At 40.9% G+C, this 19,500-nt stretch overlaps 1 protein-coding gene across 1 annotated transcript in view; it reads right to left on the bottom strand.

The window, feature by feature from the left end:
• Positions 1 to 3,335: 3,335 nt before the first annotated feature.
• The window catches only part of TEX10 (testis expressed 10), a 122,943-nt gene continuing 106,778 nt past the window's right edge, over positions 3,336 to 19,500 (bottom strand). Inside the window, exons 12-14 of the mRNA XM_082259524.1 lie at positions 17,384 to 17,562; positions 12,336 to 12,546; positions 3,336 to 3,587 (exon numbers count right to left, since the gene is read on the bottom strand). Coding sequence (XP_082115650.1) covers positions 3,498 to 3,587; positions 12,336 to 12,546; positions 17,384 to 17,562 — 480 coding nt within the window. The 3' untranslated portion in view covers positions 3,336 to 3,497. The remainder of the gene's footprint in view (positions 3,588 to 12,335; positions 12,547 to 17,383; positions 17,563 to 19,500) is intronic.

The following is a 19,500-nucleotide window of genomic DNA, read 5'->3' as shown; positions in this document are numbered from 1 at the left end:
GGGCACTATTAAATCATTTGTTCTCCTCCAAAGGGAATTTCAGCTCCCGGCCTCTATGCACTTCCGTTATCTGCAGCTTAGGCACGCCCTTCGGGCGCAATTTGCCAACAACCCACCTGCTCTGCCCTCGGTTGACCTTCTGGATGTGCTTAGGGGTCTGGACTATCAAAAACTTATTTCACTGTTATACGAAATGTTGATTTCTAAGCCTATGTCCGCCCTGGCTTATGGAGTTCGGGTGTCATGGATGGAGGAGGTTGGGGAACTGGATGATTGGAGTGATGCCCTGGAGGCCTGTACTTTGGTGTCTCCGAAGCTCTCTGATAGACTCACACAGATTTATAGATCCTACCTCACTCCGGTGAGGATGGCTAGGCTTGATCCCTCCCATTCCCCTATCTGCCCCAAATGGCTCCTGTCCCCAGGTACATTCGGACATCTTCTATGGCACTGTCCACGCATACAAGGGTTTTGGTCACAAATAGTCCAGTTTCTACATGACCGTATGGGTTCCCGGGTATCCTTGACCCCAAGCTGTGCCTACTGGGGAAATTCCCTGATGAGGACATTGATAAATATACACAACGCTTTCTCCATGAAACCCTGTTTACTGCTAAGAAATTGATAGCTCGTACTTGGATACAGCCTTCCTGCCTGGCTGGCTGACATCAACGCTACTTTCCCCTTCAAGAAGGTGATATTTATTAACAGGGGTTGTTTGAAACGGTTTCATAAGATATGGGATAGGTGGCTTGAAGCTTCATCCACGTGTACTCCTTGATGTTTGGTACTCCTGCTGATTCGGTCCACTCCACTTTCCCTCTATGGTTTGCCTCGCGCCTGCATTTGGATGTTTACCTCCTCTGTAATCTGATGGTGTGTTTATCTATGACATGCTTATGCATCCTTCTTTCTCTACACTGTGGATTGTATGGTGGCTTCTAATGACATTTGCACTTTTGTTGTATATGTACTACTTTTGTAATGCACATAATTCAATGACCGTTTGTTTGCTTTAAAAAAAAAAAAAAATAAAAAAAATAGGATCTGTGGTTTCTGTCTCACAAACAGGTATAAGGGTCTCTACAGTTTGTGTATTGCTGTTTTTACTGGATTTTATATGAAAAATGTTTTTAAAGTTAAACTTCTAATATACCGATAAAGGTCTTTAAATAATGAGAAAGGATCGGGTTTGTTGGAGGGGGAAAAGTTGAACCCTCTCCTAAGAAGGCTTAGAGTAGAGGTAAGGTTGTGAGAGGCTAAATTGAAGATTTTTATGGATTTTTCTTTTTGACTCTAAAGGTCATATGTTTGTTGATATTAGGTCCACTCAAGGGCATGGGCATGTGTACTGGTGGTGAGATTAATGTCCTTTTTTTGTTGGGAGCTTTGCTCTTGTTGACAGAGCTGTGGATTTCTGGGATCCTGTGTTGGAAGTTGAATTTAGGGGACTGGTAGAACTGGTATTACCTTTATTGTTCCTATTATAAAAGGCATTAAGGTCCTGAATAAGGGTATTGTGAGTGTTTTTGTTGGACCCCTTTCTTTTCTTTGATATACTAGATTTCTCTAGATGTGTCATCCTAGTGGTTTTACCCACTATAGTGGATGTAGATGTGTTTGGATACCTGTGGGATCTATCTACCGTGGATGCAGGCAGAACCTTGATGCTATCCTTGACAATTTTTTTTTCAGCTAGGTTTACCAACACAGTTTTTTTCCTGAATTTTCACCTGGTGTTCCATGTACATGAGAACTCATGCACAAGACATACCAAGAAGAGACATAAACCATCTATATTTGTACGAATTAGGCTTTGCTTAGCTCAAAGGAAGGGGAGTTCATCTTTACATGTGCAATTAAGAGTTGTTTAAAGGAAAATGTACTTCAAAAATATGTAGTCTGATTTTTCTTCAAGTTTCTAGATAGTGTTTTTTATATAATAGAACACACACACACACACACACACTTTTGTAATATTAAAGCACTGAAAATTAAAAAGACACTTGTTTTTATTACTTGAGACAAGTTTCCTGTACATCTAAGGCAAAAGTCACTAAACATTTTGCAAAAGCATACCAAAAAAAAAAACAAAAAACCACAACAGTTACAGAAAAAATATTTCTTGTAAAAACTGTTGAAAAGATAAAGCGAATATATTACACTATAGTAAGAAGGGAAGTTTAATTTTACAGATGAAAACGCTTAGAGTAAAGCAGAAGAACAAAGTGTCTAAGGAGCCACTGGCATGTCAAATCCAGCTATCCTTTTAAGCATTCTTTGAACCCTGAAAATCAGGGTGCTCTGGATATTTCACCAGCTCCCATGGTCAAAAGGCTGGCCACTTAGGGGTGATGGAGAATTCCCATCACCTTCATGGAGCAAAAGCAAGTCACAGCAACTGATGGGGCAGCTCTTCACCACAGGAGTTTATATAAATTTGCATATCAGCATTCCCAAAGTTTTAGAGATCTTGGAACACTAAAATACAAGAACCCGACTAACCTAGACACCTGGAAGTGCATGTCCTTGTATACCAATGGCTCTTTCCAAACCTTGAACTTGCTTAGGATACATTTTAAGCATTATCAGGATAAGGTAAGCAAAATTAAGGGTCAGTCCATCCAAAAGTGTTATTGGTGGACTGTGGTTGTATGCCCACTAGTTTCTTAGCTTTTTCAGAGACCTCAGCAGTGAGAGTGCCCCACTTAAGCTGCTCAAACTGGCAAACTAATACCAGCATTTAAAAAAAAAACATAAGAGACTCCCTTGCAATGGCTATAGTTAGAAACTGGACAAAGATGAAGAACTTTTTTGGGGGATTTTTACCTGGGCATACAAAAAAGCCCAATGGTTAATAAACCTGATAGGTTTTCCCCCAAAGCTAAAATATCAATTTTTAATGGACTGACCCTTCATCTGTCTGCATATATTACAGTCTGAGGTCAAATGGTTGCTCATTTTTAAAAAGTTTTTAAGAGATGCTTCACATTTTACACCAAGAGATGGAATGATGTACTGAGTACCAGGGAGGAGCAGAATTATAATTTGTTGAGCGGCAGAGTGAGAATCATGTGTAAGTACCAAAAAAAAGTGTTTTATAATGATAAATTTCACTGTTTGTTCAATACAAAACATTCTGTAAAGCTATCACTGCAAGTTAACAGAAAGCCATAGCACATTTGCCATAAAACATATTTACTGAACTTCCTTAACAAAATCTGAAAATTCTGATGCAAAAATATGTAAATACATGTTTTAAGACACTTGCATACAAAAGAAAAACAAAATCCTTAAAACATACGCGAGAACAGTATGTAGAGGTTTCAGAACACTGAAAGCATTATGTTGGCAATTTAGCAGTTTGGAATTTTTTTTTTTTTTTTTTTAAACGTTGCATTGTCAGAATATAGGGCGTGTGTGTGGATACAAATATCACATTTTGAATATACAGTAGTATTTTGTAGGTTTCTTTAAAATGACAATACACCCGTGTCTCATTCCTGTATCTGTTTTGAAAGATACACATTAAAGCAGTACTGCAGATCAGTCAGCCACTGTTCTTGAATTTCACAGCTCTTCAAATTCTAGAATGAAAATAAAATAACAAAAAATTATTCCATGAATATGATCTAATACTCACATATACATAATGCAGTTGACAGTGCACATTCTACTATTAGTTATTGAAATTTAAGTGCATGTCTGGTATTGAACATAGATTCATTTTACAATCGAAGTCTTAAAATGTATGTCTTGGCAAAATATACAGTGCTTTGAAAAAGTATTCATACCCCTTGAAATTTTCCACATTTTGTCATGTTACAACCAAAAATGTAAACGTATTTTATTAGGATTTTATGTGATAGTGGCACATAATTGTACACTTGGTCCTGCAGGAGGACCAGTGTTTTTATTTATAAATTACTTTACTATTGCTTTAGGCCTGGTTCACATGTATACGGGTTGGCGGCCCACATTTGCACAGGCATAGCAGCCCAATGATTTGAATGGGCTGCTATGACCTATTTTTACACAGAAAAACGGTGCATACAGCATTTAAAAAAATGCAGTGGCCTTAAAATGCATCCTACTTTTGCACCATGCGACTTATCTGCAGTTCCTGCTCTGGCAAGCTTTCTGCGTTTTTATATATGTGGGCCCAGCATTTAAAAACACAGTTTGCGTGTGCAGGAACTGCAGGTGAGTCACATGGTGCAAAAGCCGGATGGATTTCACGGCCACTGCATTTTTAAAAATTCTGCATGCACCTTTTTTCAGCCGAAAATGCAGGCATAGCAGCTCAAGCCCATTAGAATCAATGGGCTGCTATGCCTGTGCAAATGTGGGCCACCAACCCGCATACATGTGAACCTGGCCTAAAGCAATAGTAAAGTAATTTACAAATAAAAACACTGGTCCTCCTGCAGGTTTAACTACTTCTGGACAGCAAGGATTTGCTCCCTTAATGATCAGGCCATCGGATCGGAGCCAAGTGCCAGGACCAGTCATCAGGTAGGCCAGACACTGCTTGATGACTATATAAATGTAATGTGGGCTGCTATGCCTGTGCATATCTATCTATCTACACAGTGACAGTATATAGTGGGTAGGTAGGTTCTTGCAGAGATTTGCTTGTTGTAGGCAGTGGCACTGTCTGTGGCTGAGCCCGGGTAGCATGTGGCTGCAGTATAGAGCAAAGCCGCTGCTTCCTGTGTATGGCTCCTCCTGTCACATGCGGAGTGCATCTGATATCACTCTGCCTGTGAGCCGGACAAATACAGGAAGTAGCGGCTCCGTTCTAGTAGGAGGAGAGCTGAGCCGAGAGTCCGACACAGCGGGAAGAAGCGGGTAGACGCTGGGGTAGCCAGGCAGACAGAAATATACGGTAATGATGGCAATATGGATACTGTGGATATGCGAAATCGCAATATATCGCATAACCAAAAACCGGCATATGTCTAGTCTCTACCATCTTTGCACATCTAGAGTGAAGTTTTTACCCATTCTTCTTTGCAAAATAGCTCAAGCTCTGTCAGATTGGAGGGAGAGCATCTTAACAGCAATTTTCAAGTCTTGCCACAGATTCTAAATTGGATTTAGGTCTGGGCTTTCGTCTTGCCTTCTTGCCACATAAAGGCAAGATTTGTTGAGTGCACAGCTAATAGTTGTCCTGTGGACAGATTCTCCAACCTTAGCTGTGGATCTCTGCAGGGCCTCCAGTTACCATGGACCTCTTTGGCTGTTTTTATGAATAATGCTTTCCTTGCCCGGCCTCTCCGTTTTGGTGGATGGCCATGTCTTGATAGGTTTGCAGTTGTGCCATACTATTTCCATTTTTGGATGATGGATTGAACAATGTTCTGTAAGATGTTCAAAGCTTGGGATATTTTTTTTTTTTTAACTCAACCCTGCCTTAAACTTCTCCACAACTTTATCCCTGACTTGTCTGGTGTGTTCCTTAGGATTCATGATGCTGTTTGTTCATTAAGGTTCTCTAACAAACCTCTGAAAGCTTCACAGAACAGCTGTATTTACACTAAGATTAAATTACACACAGGTGGACTATTTACTAATTCGGTGACTTCTTATGCAATTGGTTTAACTAGATTTTAGTTAGGGATAGTAGAGTAAAGGGAGTTAGTTAGGGATAGTAGAGTAAAAGGAGCTGAATACAAAAATGCAAGCCACACTTTTGAGATATTTATTTGGAAACAATTTTGAAAACGATTTATCATTTTCCTACCACTTCACAATTATGTGCCACATTATATTAGTCTATCACATAAAATATATTTACGTTTTTGATTGTAACATGACAACATGTGCAACATTTCAAGGGGTATGAATACTTCTTCAAGGCACTATATATTATAAACAGGCAGTACATCTGTATAATACATGGATATTTCCCTTAGCAAGTACAGAAAAATATATGATCCACCAAAAATCCACTGTGCACTTAACTTTCTGTTTGATCTCACAGAATGTAGGTTCTACTTCGCTGGGTGCAGTATGGGATACTTTTAAGGCCTTCCTTCAGGGCCTGCTAATTAAAAAAATTAGCACCATCAAAACGGTTTCCCATATGGAGTTGGAGCTCGCAAAAGGTGGGGCCGCTATGGCGGAATCCAATTGTATTCTAGATTCTACCCTAGACAACCAACTTGAATGGCTATCTGGTCAGAGAAGGTTAAATGAGTTGCTGGAGGGTAAAGCCAGGAATAAACAATTCCTTCAGAAGCTGATTTGGGCTGAGGGGAGGAAACTGGTAGGTTTCTGGCCCAGGTTGTGAGGTCCCATTCTAATCCTACTCATGTTTCTGCATTGAAGAATGGAGAGGGAGAGATATATACCCAGACAAGCTCTATCGTATTGATATTTCATTTTTATTATCAGGATCTATATTAGTGTACCTCCAGTGTAGATTACACCTCAAAAATCAACACTGTCCGCCTACCTGGATACTATCCATTTTAAGGTTCATCGGCAGATCGGGAAATTCTTAATGCTCCACTAAGGCTCCATGTACACGGGACGTTGTAAATGGCCGTTTAGGAGCAGTTGGGCGTTTTTTTCAGAAGCCCCTGAACCCATCTACATTTTATCTCATCTGTCCATGTACACAGGGTCGTTTACAGTCATTTGCAGGCAGTTGAGTTCAGGGACGTTTTTTGGAACGCAATTACTTGCATTCGAACGTGTGTTTCCCGACGTTTCAAACGCAGAAACGCGGCCGAACGTGATGAACGTACGTTCAGCCATGTTATAAGTTTTTTTTCTTCCATTCAAAATCAATGATTCCCTATGGGAGCCTATTGATTTGAATGGAAGTCGCACCAACTTGCGCTGTGAGAATCTTGAGGGAGAACTCCACGCCAAAAATGGGAAAAAAAACTGTGTGGGGGTCCCCCCCAGGCTCCAAACCAGGCCCTTCGGGTCTGGTATAGAATTTGAGGGTAGCCCCACGCCGAAAAAAACGGTGTGGGGTCCCCCCCCCAAAATCCATACCAGACCCTTATCCGAGCATGCAGCCCGGTAGTGCAGGAAGGGGGAGGGGACGAGCGAGTGACCCCACCCCCCCTGGACCATACCAGGCCACATGCCCTCAACATGGGGGGGTGTTAGTGCTTTGGGGCAGGGGGAGCTCTGCACCCCCCACCCCAAAGCACCTTGCACCCATGTTGATGGGGACAAGGGCCTCATCCCAACAACCCTGGCCGGTGGTTGTGGGGGTCTGCGGGCAGGGGGCTCATCGGAATCTGGAACCCCAGATCCCGGACCCCCTCCCTATGTGAATGGGTATGGGGTACACTGTACTCCTACCCATTCACCCCATAAAAGGCAGTGTATGGAAATGACAGGAGACGTTTTGGAAAGTTTATTAAAAATCTTCATCTGTTCTTCTCTGCTCTGGTCTTCTCCCTCTCCTGGTCTTCTGCTCCTTTGCTGTCCGCTCTTCTGCTCTTTTGCTGTCCGCTCTTTTTGCCCTCGGCTCTTCTTCTTCCTCCGGTCCTCCTCCGACGAGGTCTCCGGTGATTATGAGTTTTTTCCTGTAACTGGGATATCTTTTCCTGGAACTTTGGATTACTGTGTTTTTGCTGCTATGTAATGATAATAGTATTTTTTTATCTGTGTGAGGTATGTCCGGCTTCCTAGTTATTCTATCTGATTTGATTTATCAGATGGAATATAATACGGATCTAGTTTTAAATTACGTTGATGTAGGCTCTAATGGGCTACATTTTTATTGTTGATTTTATTCAATGAATTTAATTATGCCTATTTAATTTGAGGTAATTTTAGGTATTTTATGCACTTTTAATGTATATTGGTATATTGAGAGCTGCACTTATTAGAAACGTTTGATTGTTGTTTTATGCCTATATTGTGGGTGTGTGGAGTATTACTCACACAGCATATTATGAGCTCAAATGAATATATGATGTATTCTGTGTTATATATTATATTTTATGGTTGTGGAGAATTTTATGTTTATGTAAAAACGAGAGGAGATGACGGATGGTGTGTGACCATTATGAGATCTCTGCTTCACAGCATGATTTATACTACCATGTTGGGGTGTATATGTCTGCAATTCTTTCCTTTGATAACAGTTGGTGTCTGCTTGAGGGAGTTTTGCATTGATCGTATTGTGAATGGGGTATATTCCAATGTGATCTGCCTATTGATGAACTCCCATGAACCTTTATGCTTGCCCGGGTTGAGCGGTCATGCTCTGGTGACTGATCGCCCTTAAGGGTTAAGTGATTGGCGAGGGAGATAAATAGCAGGGGTGATTTGCATGCTCACGCCCTCAGTTGAAGTCAGCCAATGACGAAACGCGTCAGAGCGTGAGCACGCTATCACCCCAACGATTATTTGCTGTCAGCGAGATGGGAACTCCCGAACGTGGACGGCAGCTACGAGTTTATCCGAACTGTTCCGAGGGAGATCAGAGCGGAGCCTGGTGAACGAAGGTGTCCGAGCGTCTCCGGGTGCATCAGTTGTGGTCCGATTCTAGGATTCACTGCCGGGGACGGAACGGCATCGGTGAGATCTTGGCCGCATATCATCCGGTCATCTCCATTCGTTTATATGCCTGGTTTTTATATTGACATATGAGTGTAATGTGATGGGGATGGGCTTATTTTATCAATAAATTGTTAGTATTGGATTACTGCCCTATGAGCGTTTTTCCTTTATACACACATGTGATGCTGTTTGGAGTACTGCAGTTAACATTGGGTATTCCTCAAGTGTGAGATTCATGAACATCTGCCGATGTGTAGCATTCAGTGGAGCGATCCTGAGTCTACGATTTCTTTTGAAGGCATATTGATCTCAAGCCTGTGGTGAGTGTTGACTGCCTAGGGGGTCACGTGGTGTGGTGGAAGTTTTTGTTCTCCCAATCATTTTTTCACACCGTGGTGATGGGTCATCCCTCTGGAGCTGTTCGATGGACTGTTGTGTATATATAGTAAATCCTTCTCACCCATTCTTGTATACATACAGTGATATTTTATGTATAATCTTTAAGCGCTGCTTATGTGGTTACTTTTTGTGTCTAGACTGACTTTGAGGGTATTCACATCTTTATATATCACTGTAGCTTCATTACTTTCTAGATTCCAAATCCAAAGTAAAACTTGGAATACGTTACCTCTATCTATAGTAGGTCGTATTAACCTCCTCAAGATGATCTGGGTTCCTCAGCTTCTGTATTTGTTTTACAATTCACGTTTGGCTACCCCCTGGGTTTTTACTAAATTTAACAGCATATTTAGACATTTAATCTGGCAAAAGAAAGGCCCCCACCCCCATATAAAATTGGAAGTATTGCTGGGGGTTTAACGGTACCCAATCTGAGGATATACTTCTTAGCGGTCCAACTATAGCACATTGCGGGATGGGACTGAGTTACCATCCTGTGCTGCATTCTGTTAATTTTCCTATGTGTTTGGGGGGTCGGCCACCATTGCATGTACTGGAGGGGATAAAGGGGGGAGATGTTCTCATCTACCGCTATGCCCACCCTGGTAATAATGTACAAAGTATGGGATGCATCTAAAAAAAATGATCGGGATCTCTTGACATACCAGATATAATACCTGGAGAAATTATAGGTTCCCTGAGCTTTATATTCTCCAAGGTTTCCAGAGATGGGAGAAAGCAGAGGTAACCACTTTAGTCCAAAAATATGAGAACGGCCATCTTAAAACTTATGAGCAGTTGAGGACAGTGTATCCCTTACAATGAAGGTGGTTTTATCCGTTCCTTCAGTTGCGTCACGCATTACGTTCCCAGCTTTCCTCAGTTGAGGTGTCCTTTTCTCCCACCTCTGTCCTGGATAGAATAGCATAAGCAAAGTAAACTAAGGGACTCATCTCTGTAACATATACGGTCCTATTAAACAAGTTTTTGTTGAGGTTTCCTATTCGTTCCAAGGGCAGGATGGGAACAGGATATTGGTCCTATCTCTGAGGAGGTTTGGGAAGAGATTCTTCTGTCCCTCCCTCTTACCTCTCTTTCTCCATCACACAGATTGACCCAGATTTTTATTCTCCACAGGGTATATAGAATACCAGGATTTTTGCATTCCATAGGTCTGAGATCTGACCCAGCCTGTGCCAGATGTGACCATTCAGGTACTCTTGTACATTTTTTATGGTGGTGCCCCAAACTCAAGCCATATTGGAAGGAGGTGGTTGGCACACTCAATGGACTTTTTGATGTATATATTCTTGCTAACCCATAAAAATGCCTATTGGGCTATTTTGATCCCACTCACTATACTTTTCCCATTTCAAATACTATTTTGCATGCTCTTTTTGTGGCCCGCAGACAAATTGCCCTTAGGTGGACCCTTTCCATATCCTCCCACCTTGTCTGATTGGATTTTTGATCTTAATGGGCTTATTTCCTTGGAAAAACACACAGAAACTCAATGAGGAAGTTTAATGTCATCTGGTCACAATGGATTGAGTCTATGCCTCTGCTAGTGGAGTAGGCTAATCTGAATGATAAATTATGAATATCCTTTTTTGGTTATACAAGATATTTTTATAAGTTTTTTTTCCCTTAATAATTTTGTGATGTGTCTTGTATGCCATGTATTTTTTTTTTTTTGCTTGATGATTAAAAATTAAATTAAATAAAATCTGATTTAAAAAAAAAAAAAGCTTTTTGAGCCAGCTATTGTGGTGCACCAGCTGCACTGAAATCACAAGAAGTTTTGTTGCCCAGTTCTCTTTTGCTACACTACAGGACACTGCCCTTTTGCCATCTCAATAACACAAGGGATGTGGTTTGTAGTCCAAAGAGGAGAACTGGGCACAGCTTGAGATTACAGTGCAGGTAGGGCAAAGTTCCCCAGAAGTTAGGCGCTCAATGGACTCCTGGTAGGATCAACAGTTATTTTTCTCTGCTTTCAGTGTTTTTTAAGGAATACACATGGGGAAACATTTAGCCAAGGAGAAAATGTAAACACATTTAAAACAAGCTTAGTGTTATAGTCAGCAAAACTTACATTGAAAGTGAGAACATTTAGCTCACATGAAAATAAGTAACTTTTTTGCTGCTTCAGACTGCAGTTTGGTGAACAATATAGAGTTCTTGCACTGCACTGTGAGAGGAAAAGGGGAAGAGCAAGCAGAAAGAAAAAAAAAAATACAGAGGAGAGTCTGAAACAGAATCCCAAGGTCAGCCTTAAACGGTTTGAATCATGTATGGGCAGACTGAATGTACCAAGTTGATTGAGCGATCAACTTGGGTAGAACCAGCCTGCCGGATTTTGCATGCGATTATCACTATCGGCTATTGCCCACAGCAATAATCACTGTCTTCTCCCGGTGGGGGACAGACAATTGCTGATTCTCCTGTCAACACTGTCTGTGTTGATGTGGGGGGGGGGAATTGTGCAAATTTCTTGAACTTTCACCGTGTTTGGCCAGCCTTATCAAAATATATGTAGACATTTACTGGGAGACTACTACAAGCTACCCAAAGTAATACTGGAAATGCAATTGGGACAGAAGTGCTTTTGTAAAATGCATAAGCCGCTAATAATCCATAAGTAATAATCACTGTCTTCTCCCGATGGAAACAGCTTTCCCTGTCTCCCCCCGGCTGGGAGAGTACGACTCCGCTGGAGGGATTCCCCTGTCAATACTGTCTGGTTGTAGGAAAGAAACTCACTCGCTGGTTAAGCCATCTGTGCCACCGATTAGAATACTTCTCTCTTTTGTTTATCGCTTCCTCATACCACATTCACCATTCCTGTCGTGCCTATCCTTCTCCCCTTAGCTGCTGCTTGGCCAACAGTAGAAGGGTTGGGCAAGTCCTGCAGAGTTTGGCTTGTTGCCGACACCTGATAAGCAAACAGGAGAAGAGAGAGAAGCTGTGGCTATGAGAAATACTCATAGCATATGACCAAAGGCTTCTAGAAAAGGAACACAGGCTGGGATGAAAGTGGCTGAGGAAGGACGTAGAAGAGACAAAGACAGGCAGCACTGGAACAGGTACTTGTTAATCAACCTGCAGGAGTCTGCAATCCAGAAGAGAGAAGAAAGTGAATGGAAACTCACGGGAGCTGGCAGAGCATGTGCAATGAGCGTGGCAACATAAGAGTCAGAGGATCAGCTGCAATATTATTGCCATGGACAGAAGGGAGGTGTCCATGAGAAAGGCAGGATCAATAAGTTATTTACTAATTAAGAAAAACTATGAGGTTATTCTCCAGTAAACACAGATATACATAAATACAGAGTTCAGATTTAATGTTATTCAGTTAATTCAGACAATTTGGTATGCGCTACAATCTTATTTAAACTTACCATTACATCTTGAAGGGTTTGCTGGACAAGGAATGCATTGGTCATCATATGACTCCTTAGTTGTGGATTCTGAAGCAAAAGGCGAAGCAACTGTGCAATAACAGGCAGTTCTTCCTGGCAAGCTCTGCTTACTTGCAGGTTCTGTAACATCAGCTTCAAAACATTTGGCAGCATAGAGAGTAAGGAAATGCATTCTCCCCATAAATTATCCCTGGGAGATGAAAAAAAATTATTAAGCGTATCCCATCTTCATTACATCAAAATATTTCAACACCAACTAATAGCTGCTGGAACACGAATGACATAAGTAGCGGCAAGCTACCAAACATTTCTCTTCATATAATTTCCATTCTACTTCCTATGAAGCTGCAGCATAATTGTAAGTTGTAGAGTTACGAAAACTTTTTAGGACCCTCACACACAATCAGTTTTCATTAAAAAAAAAAAAAAGGACCACCTGAATACATGATCTAGATCAGTATTTCTCAACTCCGGTCCTCAAGGCACACTAAGAGGCCAGATTTTAAGTATTCCCTTGGGGAGATGCAGACTAGAATACTGCAATCACTGAGCAGCAAATGATATCACCTGTGATGTATTTCAGTTTTCTTGCAAACCTGGCCTGTTAGTGTGCCCTGAGGACCGGAGTTGAGAAACACTGATCTAGATAACTTTCAAAGATTGCGTCTAACTCGAAAATCGAATGCCCTTAACGTCTCCTTGCTGGTTGAGGAGGTAAACGATATTTCCCCTTCACATGGAAAACTGATACTTTTACCTATCTTTCTTCCCCTCACTGACGCGCCCCCCCCCCTCCCATGGGACTCTTAAGTGCCGGTTCACAGTTCTGCGATGCGGGAATGCTGCGAATATACAGCGTGTTCCCACATCACATCCACTCCCCCTGGCAGCTCACACTGCCATATGGGATACGCTGGGGGTGTCAATTAAGAGTTAACAACACCCCCAAGATCATATCGCAGTGCGATCTGAAAGTTCGCACTGAATCGGATCGCACTAGTGTGAACCACCATGCGATCCGATTCTGCTGCGGACCAAAAAAAGGGTCCTGTGCGTGTTTTAGTGCGATTGCGGTGCAAATTCAGCCATACAAACTGTGCGGCTGAATTTGCACCGCACAGAGATCGCATGTAATTTTAGGAGCAGTGCGCTCCAAATTACATGCGATCTCTGTGATCGCACAAATGTGAACCAACACTAAGGGCTCTGGTCATTGTGATGTTTACAAATATTGTAATATAAATAGAGATCGGGATTTGAGGCACCGGATCCAAAAGTGCTGAGTGCTAAATATAAATAGATATACAGTAAAACCTTGGATTGCGAGCATAATTCGTTCTGGAAACATGCTTGTAATCCAAAGCACTCTTATATCAAAGCGAATTTCCCCATAAGAAATAATGGAAACTCAGATAATTCGTTCCACAACCATTTATTCATAAGTCTTTCAGTTTATAGTCCATATACAAAGATTATAGCAATGTGATAGGTTGTGTCATCATAAAATGTCCATCCACAAATGGCGCCTCCACAAGGGGATTAGAAGCAAAATCCAGCAGGAGCTACAGAGTATAAAAGAGAAGAGAGGCGCCTCTAAGTGTAGCAGTATGGGGACATTTAATGAGGGTTCAACACTAAGCAACTCACATGGTTGATGATTAAGAGGCACATCGAAGTATGCAGGCATCCGGGGTAAAGCTTTCCACATAGACCATCTTCTGAACCACTGGCTCTCACCACTGTCAGTCTGCAAATGTGATTGGGAAGAATAGCCTGCAGTAGAGTGATCTGAAAGCGAGACTTTGAATCGCTCGTGGAGCGCAGCGTGGAAGGGTGTGATGAAGATGGCAGTGCAGAAGATAGTCTATGTGGACAGCTTTACCCCGGATGCCTGCATACTTAGATGTGCCTCTTAATCCTCAACCATGTGAGCTGCTTTATGTTGTACCTTCATTAAATGTAACAATATTGCTACACTTAGAGGCGCCTCTCTTCTCTTTTATACCCAGTTGTGACATGACGCTACTTGTATATCAAGACATCGCTTGTATATCAAGTCAAAATTTATTTAAAAAATTTGCTTGTCTTGCAAAGCGCTCTCAAACCAAGTTACTCTCAAACCAAGGTTTTACTGTATACTAGTAGAAAGAGTGATAAATAAGTAATAGATAATGATAAATAAAATCCAATAATTCATAAGGTGCAAAAATTCATTGAGTGCAAAAAATTACATATGAATATGCATTTTACATTAAATTCATTCATTAAGTGCAAAATAAATTTTTTCAGTGCAAAAATTCCACCACAAAAAGTGACAAAATATGCTGAAAAGATCTTCTTGCTTAAAAAAGGTGCTTGTGCTTGAAATATTCCTTCACCCGTTAGTGTGAGGGTAACTCACCAGAAATCAGAGGGCCTCCAGGACATATTCATATGTAATTTTGTGCACTGGATGCATTTTTGTACCTTATGAATTGTTGGATTTTATTTATCAATTATTACTTATTTAGCACTCTTTCTACTAGCCTATATCCATTTATCTATTTAGCACTCAGCACTTTTGGATCCGGCGCCTCAAATAGCTATCTCTATGTTTTTTTGGTTCATCCAAAAATTGATGGCAGCCGCATCTTTATATCATATGTAGTATTTATATTAAACATTATATCATTGGGAGCCGCCATTTTCTAGTTTTTTGTATTGTAAAATAAATGTTTACTGGATATTGTCATCTGTTGCAAGTACCTTGTGGACTGTTCAGGATTCCAGTAAATGCATCTCCCTGGTAAAGAACCACGTTGCTGCAAAGATTGATTTTACACTAACAAGTCTTCCTTCTATATATTACACCGCACACTTCCCATTGTATTCCTCTCTCCCTGTCACCATTCTGGTGGAGTTGTGGGAAGGAGATTTTTTGGTCAAGTAGGGATGTTACTGGATAGAGTTAATGTGTTTATATGTTTTAAGGGCTCCACCATTACTAATTTTGCTATGATATATCTTTGTATACTTTTGTAAAAAAAATATTTCCAATAAAACCTTTATGGAAAAAAAAGAAAAAGAAAAATGCATAAAAAAAAATGCATCCCTTTAAATCCTATGAAAGGCTTCACACCGGTCAGTTGCCTTTTTGGGTGCTTCCACACTGCTCAGTTGTAAAAATGCATAATGCATCCCTTCAAATCCTATGGAACTCTTCACACCAGTCAATTGCCTTTTTTAAAAGTCCTGCTAGCTGCATGTTAGGGCCATTTCCCACTTATCAGGTTTTCAGAAAAGAAAAAAAAAAAAAAAAATGGAGAAGGAAGGTTATACCTTTTTAACATGTTTTTGAATCGGAGCAGTGTGAAAGCAACCAAAAACACAACTGACCGGTGTCGGGAGTTCTATAGGAGGGTTGTATTTTGCTCCCCCTGCATGGATGCAGGATGCTGCAGGGCTAGATTTTATTTTTAAGTAACTGCAGGCACTATATTCCTATTGTGTACTGCACTGATGAAGCAGCCATCAGAAAGGAATACGTTTACCAACACACCTAGTCGTGGCACCAGTAACTATAGAAGAAAACAAGGCAGGAACAAAGATAGGCCCTAGCAACTAATTAATTAACTTCTTATCAAGACATCCTAAAGAACATGAATGCATTTACTATCTTTTCTACATCTAAGGTGAGAATGCCCTGTTAGATCTCCACAATTTAAGGGTGTGATGGTTCAGAGGAGAGGTTGTTTTAGATAGGGAGCGTCGGCTAAATTCCTACACGCCATACATTTTCCCATAGGAAGCTACAGTTTAGAGAAAACATGTAAAATTTCAATTTGGCAACCTCTGATGCATAATTGCCTTATAGTAAAATTGTATATATGAAAGCACAAGTACTGGCTCCCCATAACATCAAAAAATACAACAGACTACTAGAATACTATATGTATTCATCCTTACCCCCAAGTAGGTTGATATGTAATCTCCCTTCATCCCGGTCCAAATTACACACATACAGGACGATGCCTTTTTATAGTCCCCATAATAAATCAATTTCAATCAGACACCGTGGATGTGCTGTTTATCCAACCATCCCACACTTTATTAAATTTAGTTGGTATACTTCTGCTAGTATACATAGCCTTGTATAAGGGGAGGGCTTTGTTAATAAGTGCCTTCCATGCTGGTACAACTGGAGGAGTGGATTTTTTTCCCAGGAAAGCACTACTAACTTCCTTGCATAATAGAATAGGACCGTCAAAAGGGCACCTGTCACTCTTTTGGGAGCAAGGGCATCAACAAGACCGAGGAGACACACTTCCACCACATGCTGTTCATAAATTGCTGTACCTCCTCTATACGATCAGTGACACCGCCCCCCCCCCCCCCGTCAGAAATTTTGGATCGAAGAATACATGTAGGAAATCAGCATTAGATTAAGTGCACCCCCAGCAACAGGGCAACTGGGTAGGAAATATTTTCACCAATCTGGCTGGAGTAAGGTAGATGCAATGTAAAAGCTTGTATTAAATAAGGTGATCTCTAGTCTATACTAATATGGAGAAGTTAATTTCCCAGAGATCATCCCAGTCAAGTCATCCCCATCTAACCAGGAGGAACACCACCTCCCAGGGCGCACTACAGTGTGAAAGAACAGTCATCTTTAGATTATTTTTCATCCTAGCCATGAAACAGAGGAGCCTTCCTGCCTGTACAGATCATGACTAAGGCAGGCCATAGATCACACAGTCATTTTCTTTCAACCAGCACATTTAAAACAAAAAAAAAAAGTGCAGATTCCCACATCCACACATTTGAAGTCTACCATTCAACTTCTGTACAATTGTCCTTTCTATTTTTTCTGCTTGATCAGCACTGCAGGCTATAGCCTGCAGTGCTGATCAGTGTATTCTGATGGCCGGGAAGTCTCCCCGCTGTCAGAATACAATAGCTCAGCAGGGAAGATTCCCCATCCACATCGAGAGTGCCTGATGCAATTTTTTTTTAAGCATCTGCTTGTGCTGTCTGGGTGTGGTTATTACCTTTTCTGTACATGCTCAGCATCCTTCTCCATTGTAAGCAGGCAGTTGAAAATGCTGTAACAGTTGGAAGCCAAAAAGGTATATAGACTCTCCGAAAGCACACAACTTTGATCAAGAAGGGTATTTATGGCGTGTAAAACTGAACCAATAGTACTGTCTGGCATGATAATTAAGCCACCCTATAAAAAAAAAAAAAAAAAAAAAAAAAAAAAAAAAGGAATTGAATCAAAAAGTTGCCACTATTGAAATCAGACCAATAAATTGTAAATAAAAATGAAGGCATGTATCATTCATTTTCCTGACTAGGCAAACATAGTCATATGACATATAAGATATTAGAAATATAATTTGGAAAAGTTTATTCACACAAAAGCATGCAAACAGTGTGTAAAAGGTTGTACAATCTTAAGTACAGAAGCAGTGTAGGATTAAACATTTACATCATACTGCCATACACAGGCAGAACAAACCATTAGACCATACCAGACTGGACACAGATGTTTGCTTCAGATTTGAACATCCTTAAAGCAAAGCTAAAAACTTCCCTTCCCTTCAACAGTCCCTGCCACTGCTGTACATGCACAGAAGTCAATCATCCTGACACAAGGACCATGACGGGGATGTAAGCTGGGCATGCACAGTTCAGTACACATGCCAGAGAAGACAGCGAGTAGGCATTAAAGTGGTTGTCAACTCCAATGATGAAATTTGAACTAAGCACATATATCTGTAGTGTTTACTTGTCTCTCTCCAAAGCTCAAAGTGTTGTTGCTCTCTGGTGCTTCGTTCCTCTGTCATCAGTATGCGTCACTTCTGACAAGTTCTCCGACACATGAGATAACATGAGCTCAAAATTTGTGTGGGGGAGGGAGCGTGGGGGGGGAGATAAGCACTGAGCTGGTCTATTTAGGATACAGCTCTGCATGTTCCTTCGTTCTTCTTACAATGAGGAGGGGGGGTTCCTTTCCTCCAATCAGCTGTCACACAGTGTAAGTGCAGTCTCTCCCACTTTCCCTATGTACTGCTGGCAGATGAAGAAAGATTAACACAATCTGCACTTTTGAAAGGGTGTAGAGAAAGGGGAAGACAGCAGATATACAAGTAAAACTTATGTGAGAGGATTTGTTTAATCTCTGTGTATCATCTGAGGCTATTTAGTTCACTGGGTATATGTGAAGGTTTACAACCACTTAAAGGTGTATTTTTTTGCAGACGAAATATGCAACGTAAAGACCATGCCTGCTCACAGCTTGTGATAGCAAAGCTTTAGTTCCACTTTAAGCCTAAGAACTATGTGTGAACGAACAAACACAGGGAACAACTGGCACAGGGAAAATTGCTTATTGAGCACCTGTGCAAATTGTAAACTTAAAAAAAATCGTTCCAACAATTCTTTTTCAAAAACAATTTTGTAAAACATTTTAAAAACAAAATAACATACGAAAATTCATAAAAGACAGTTATGTTTTAGAGGGTGTGGCACAATGAAGGTTGTAGCTGGAAGCTAAATAAACTTTATATGATCATCATGATTAGCTGTCACCATTGACAACATGATGGTGAATACCACTAAGTGCTTCCTGATAATTAGTGGCCATCAGTAACAGTGCAGCCTCAGAACTAGGAGTATGTACAAGCAGGCACTCTTCATTCTCTGATGAAAGGTACTGTATATTAACATTCGACTGACAGCTAACTGTGCTGGAGAAGGTTAACTGCTCAATTCCCAGGCCTTTTTTTCCCCCTAAACCCCCTTGAAACCCAGGTTTGTTTTTGATACAGCATGTCTATTCTTTTTTTATTGCAAATAGTAAAACAGTTTAGAAAAATCATTTTACTGTCATTTTTCCCAATGCAAAGTTTACAGAATTTGAGCACCCACATAGTGTATTTTTCCTGCAAAATATAATCAAAGTTCTCCATTCATGAAGCTAGAGTACAGCTTCTATGGAGTGGGAGAAGCGGGTGGAAAGGACTGGTATAGTCCGCACTCTTGACCAGTACCAAATCACCAGATTGTATCAACTCCCCCAGCACCAGATTACCACAGTGGAGGTATTTGGGGAGGGGCAGAGGAGGGGAGATTTTAACTAAATGAGCAGCCATTAGCACAAGGG

Source organism: Pelophylax lessonae, assembly GCF_965119305.1.
Source record: "Pelophylax lessonae genome assembly, chromosome: 5".
NCBI classification, from domain to species: domain Eukaryota; kingdom Metazoa; phylum Chordata; class Amphibia; order Anura; family Ranidae; genus Pelophylax; species Pelophylax lessonae.
This window is presented reverse-complemented; position numbering and strand designations above follow the sequence as displayed.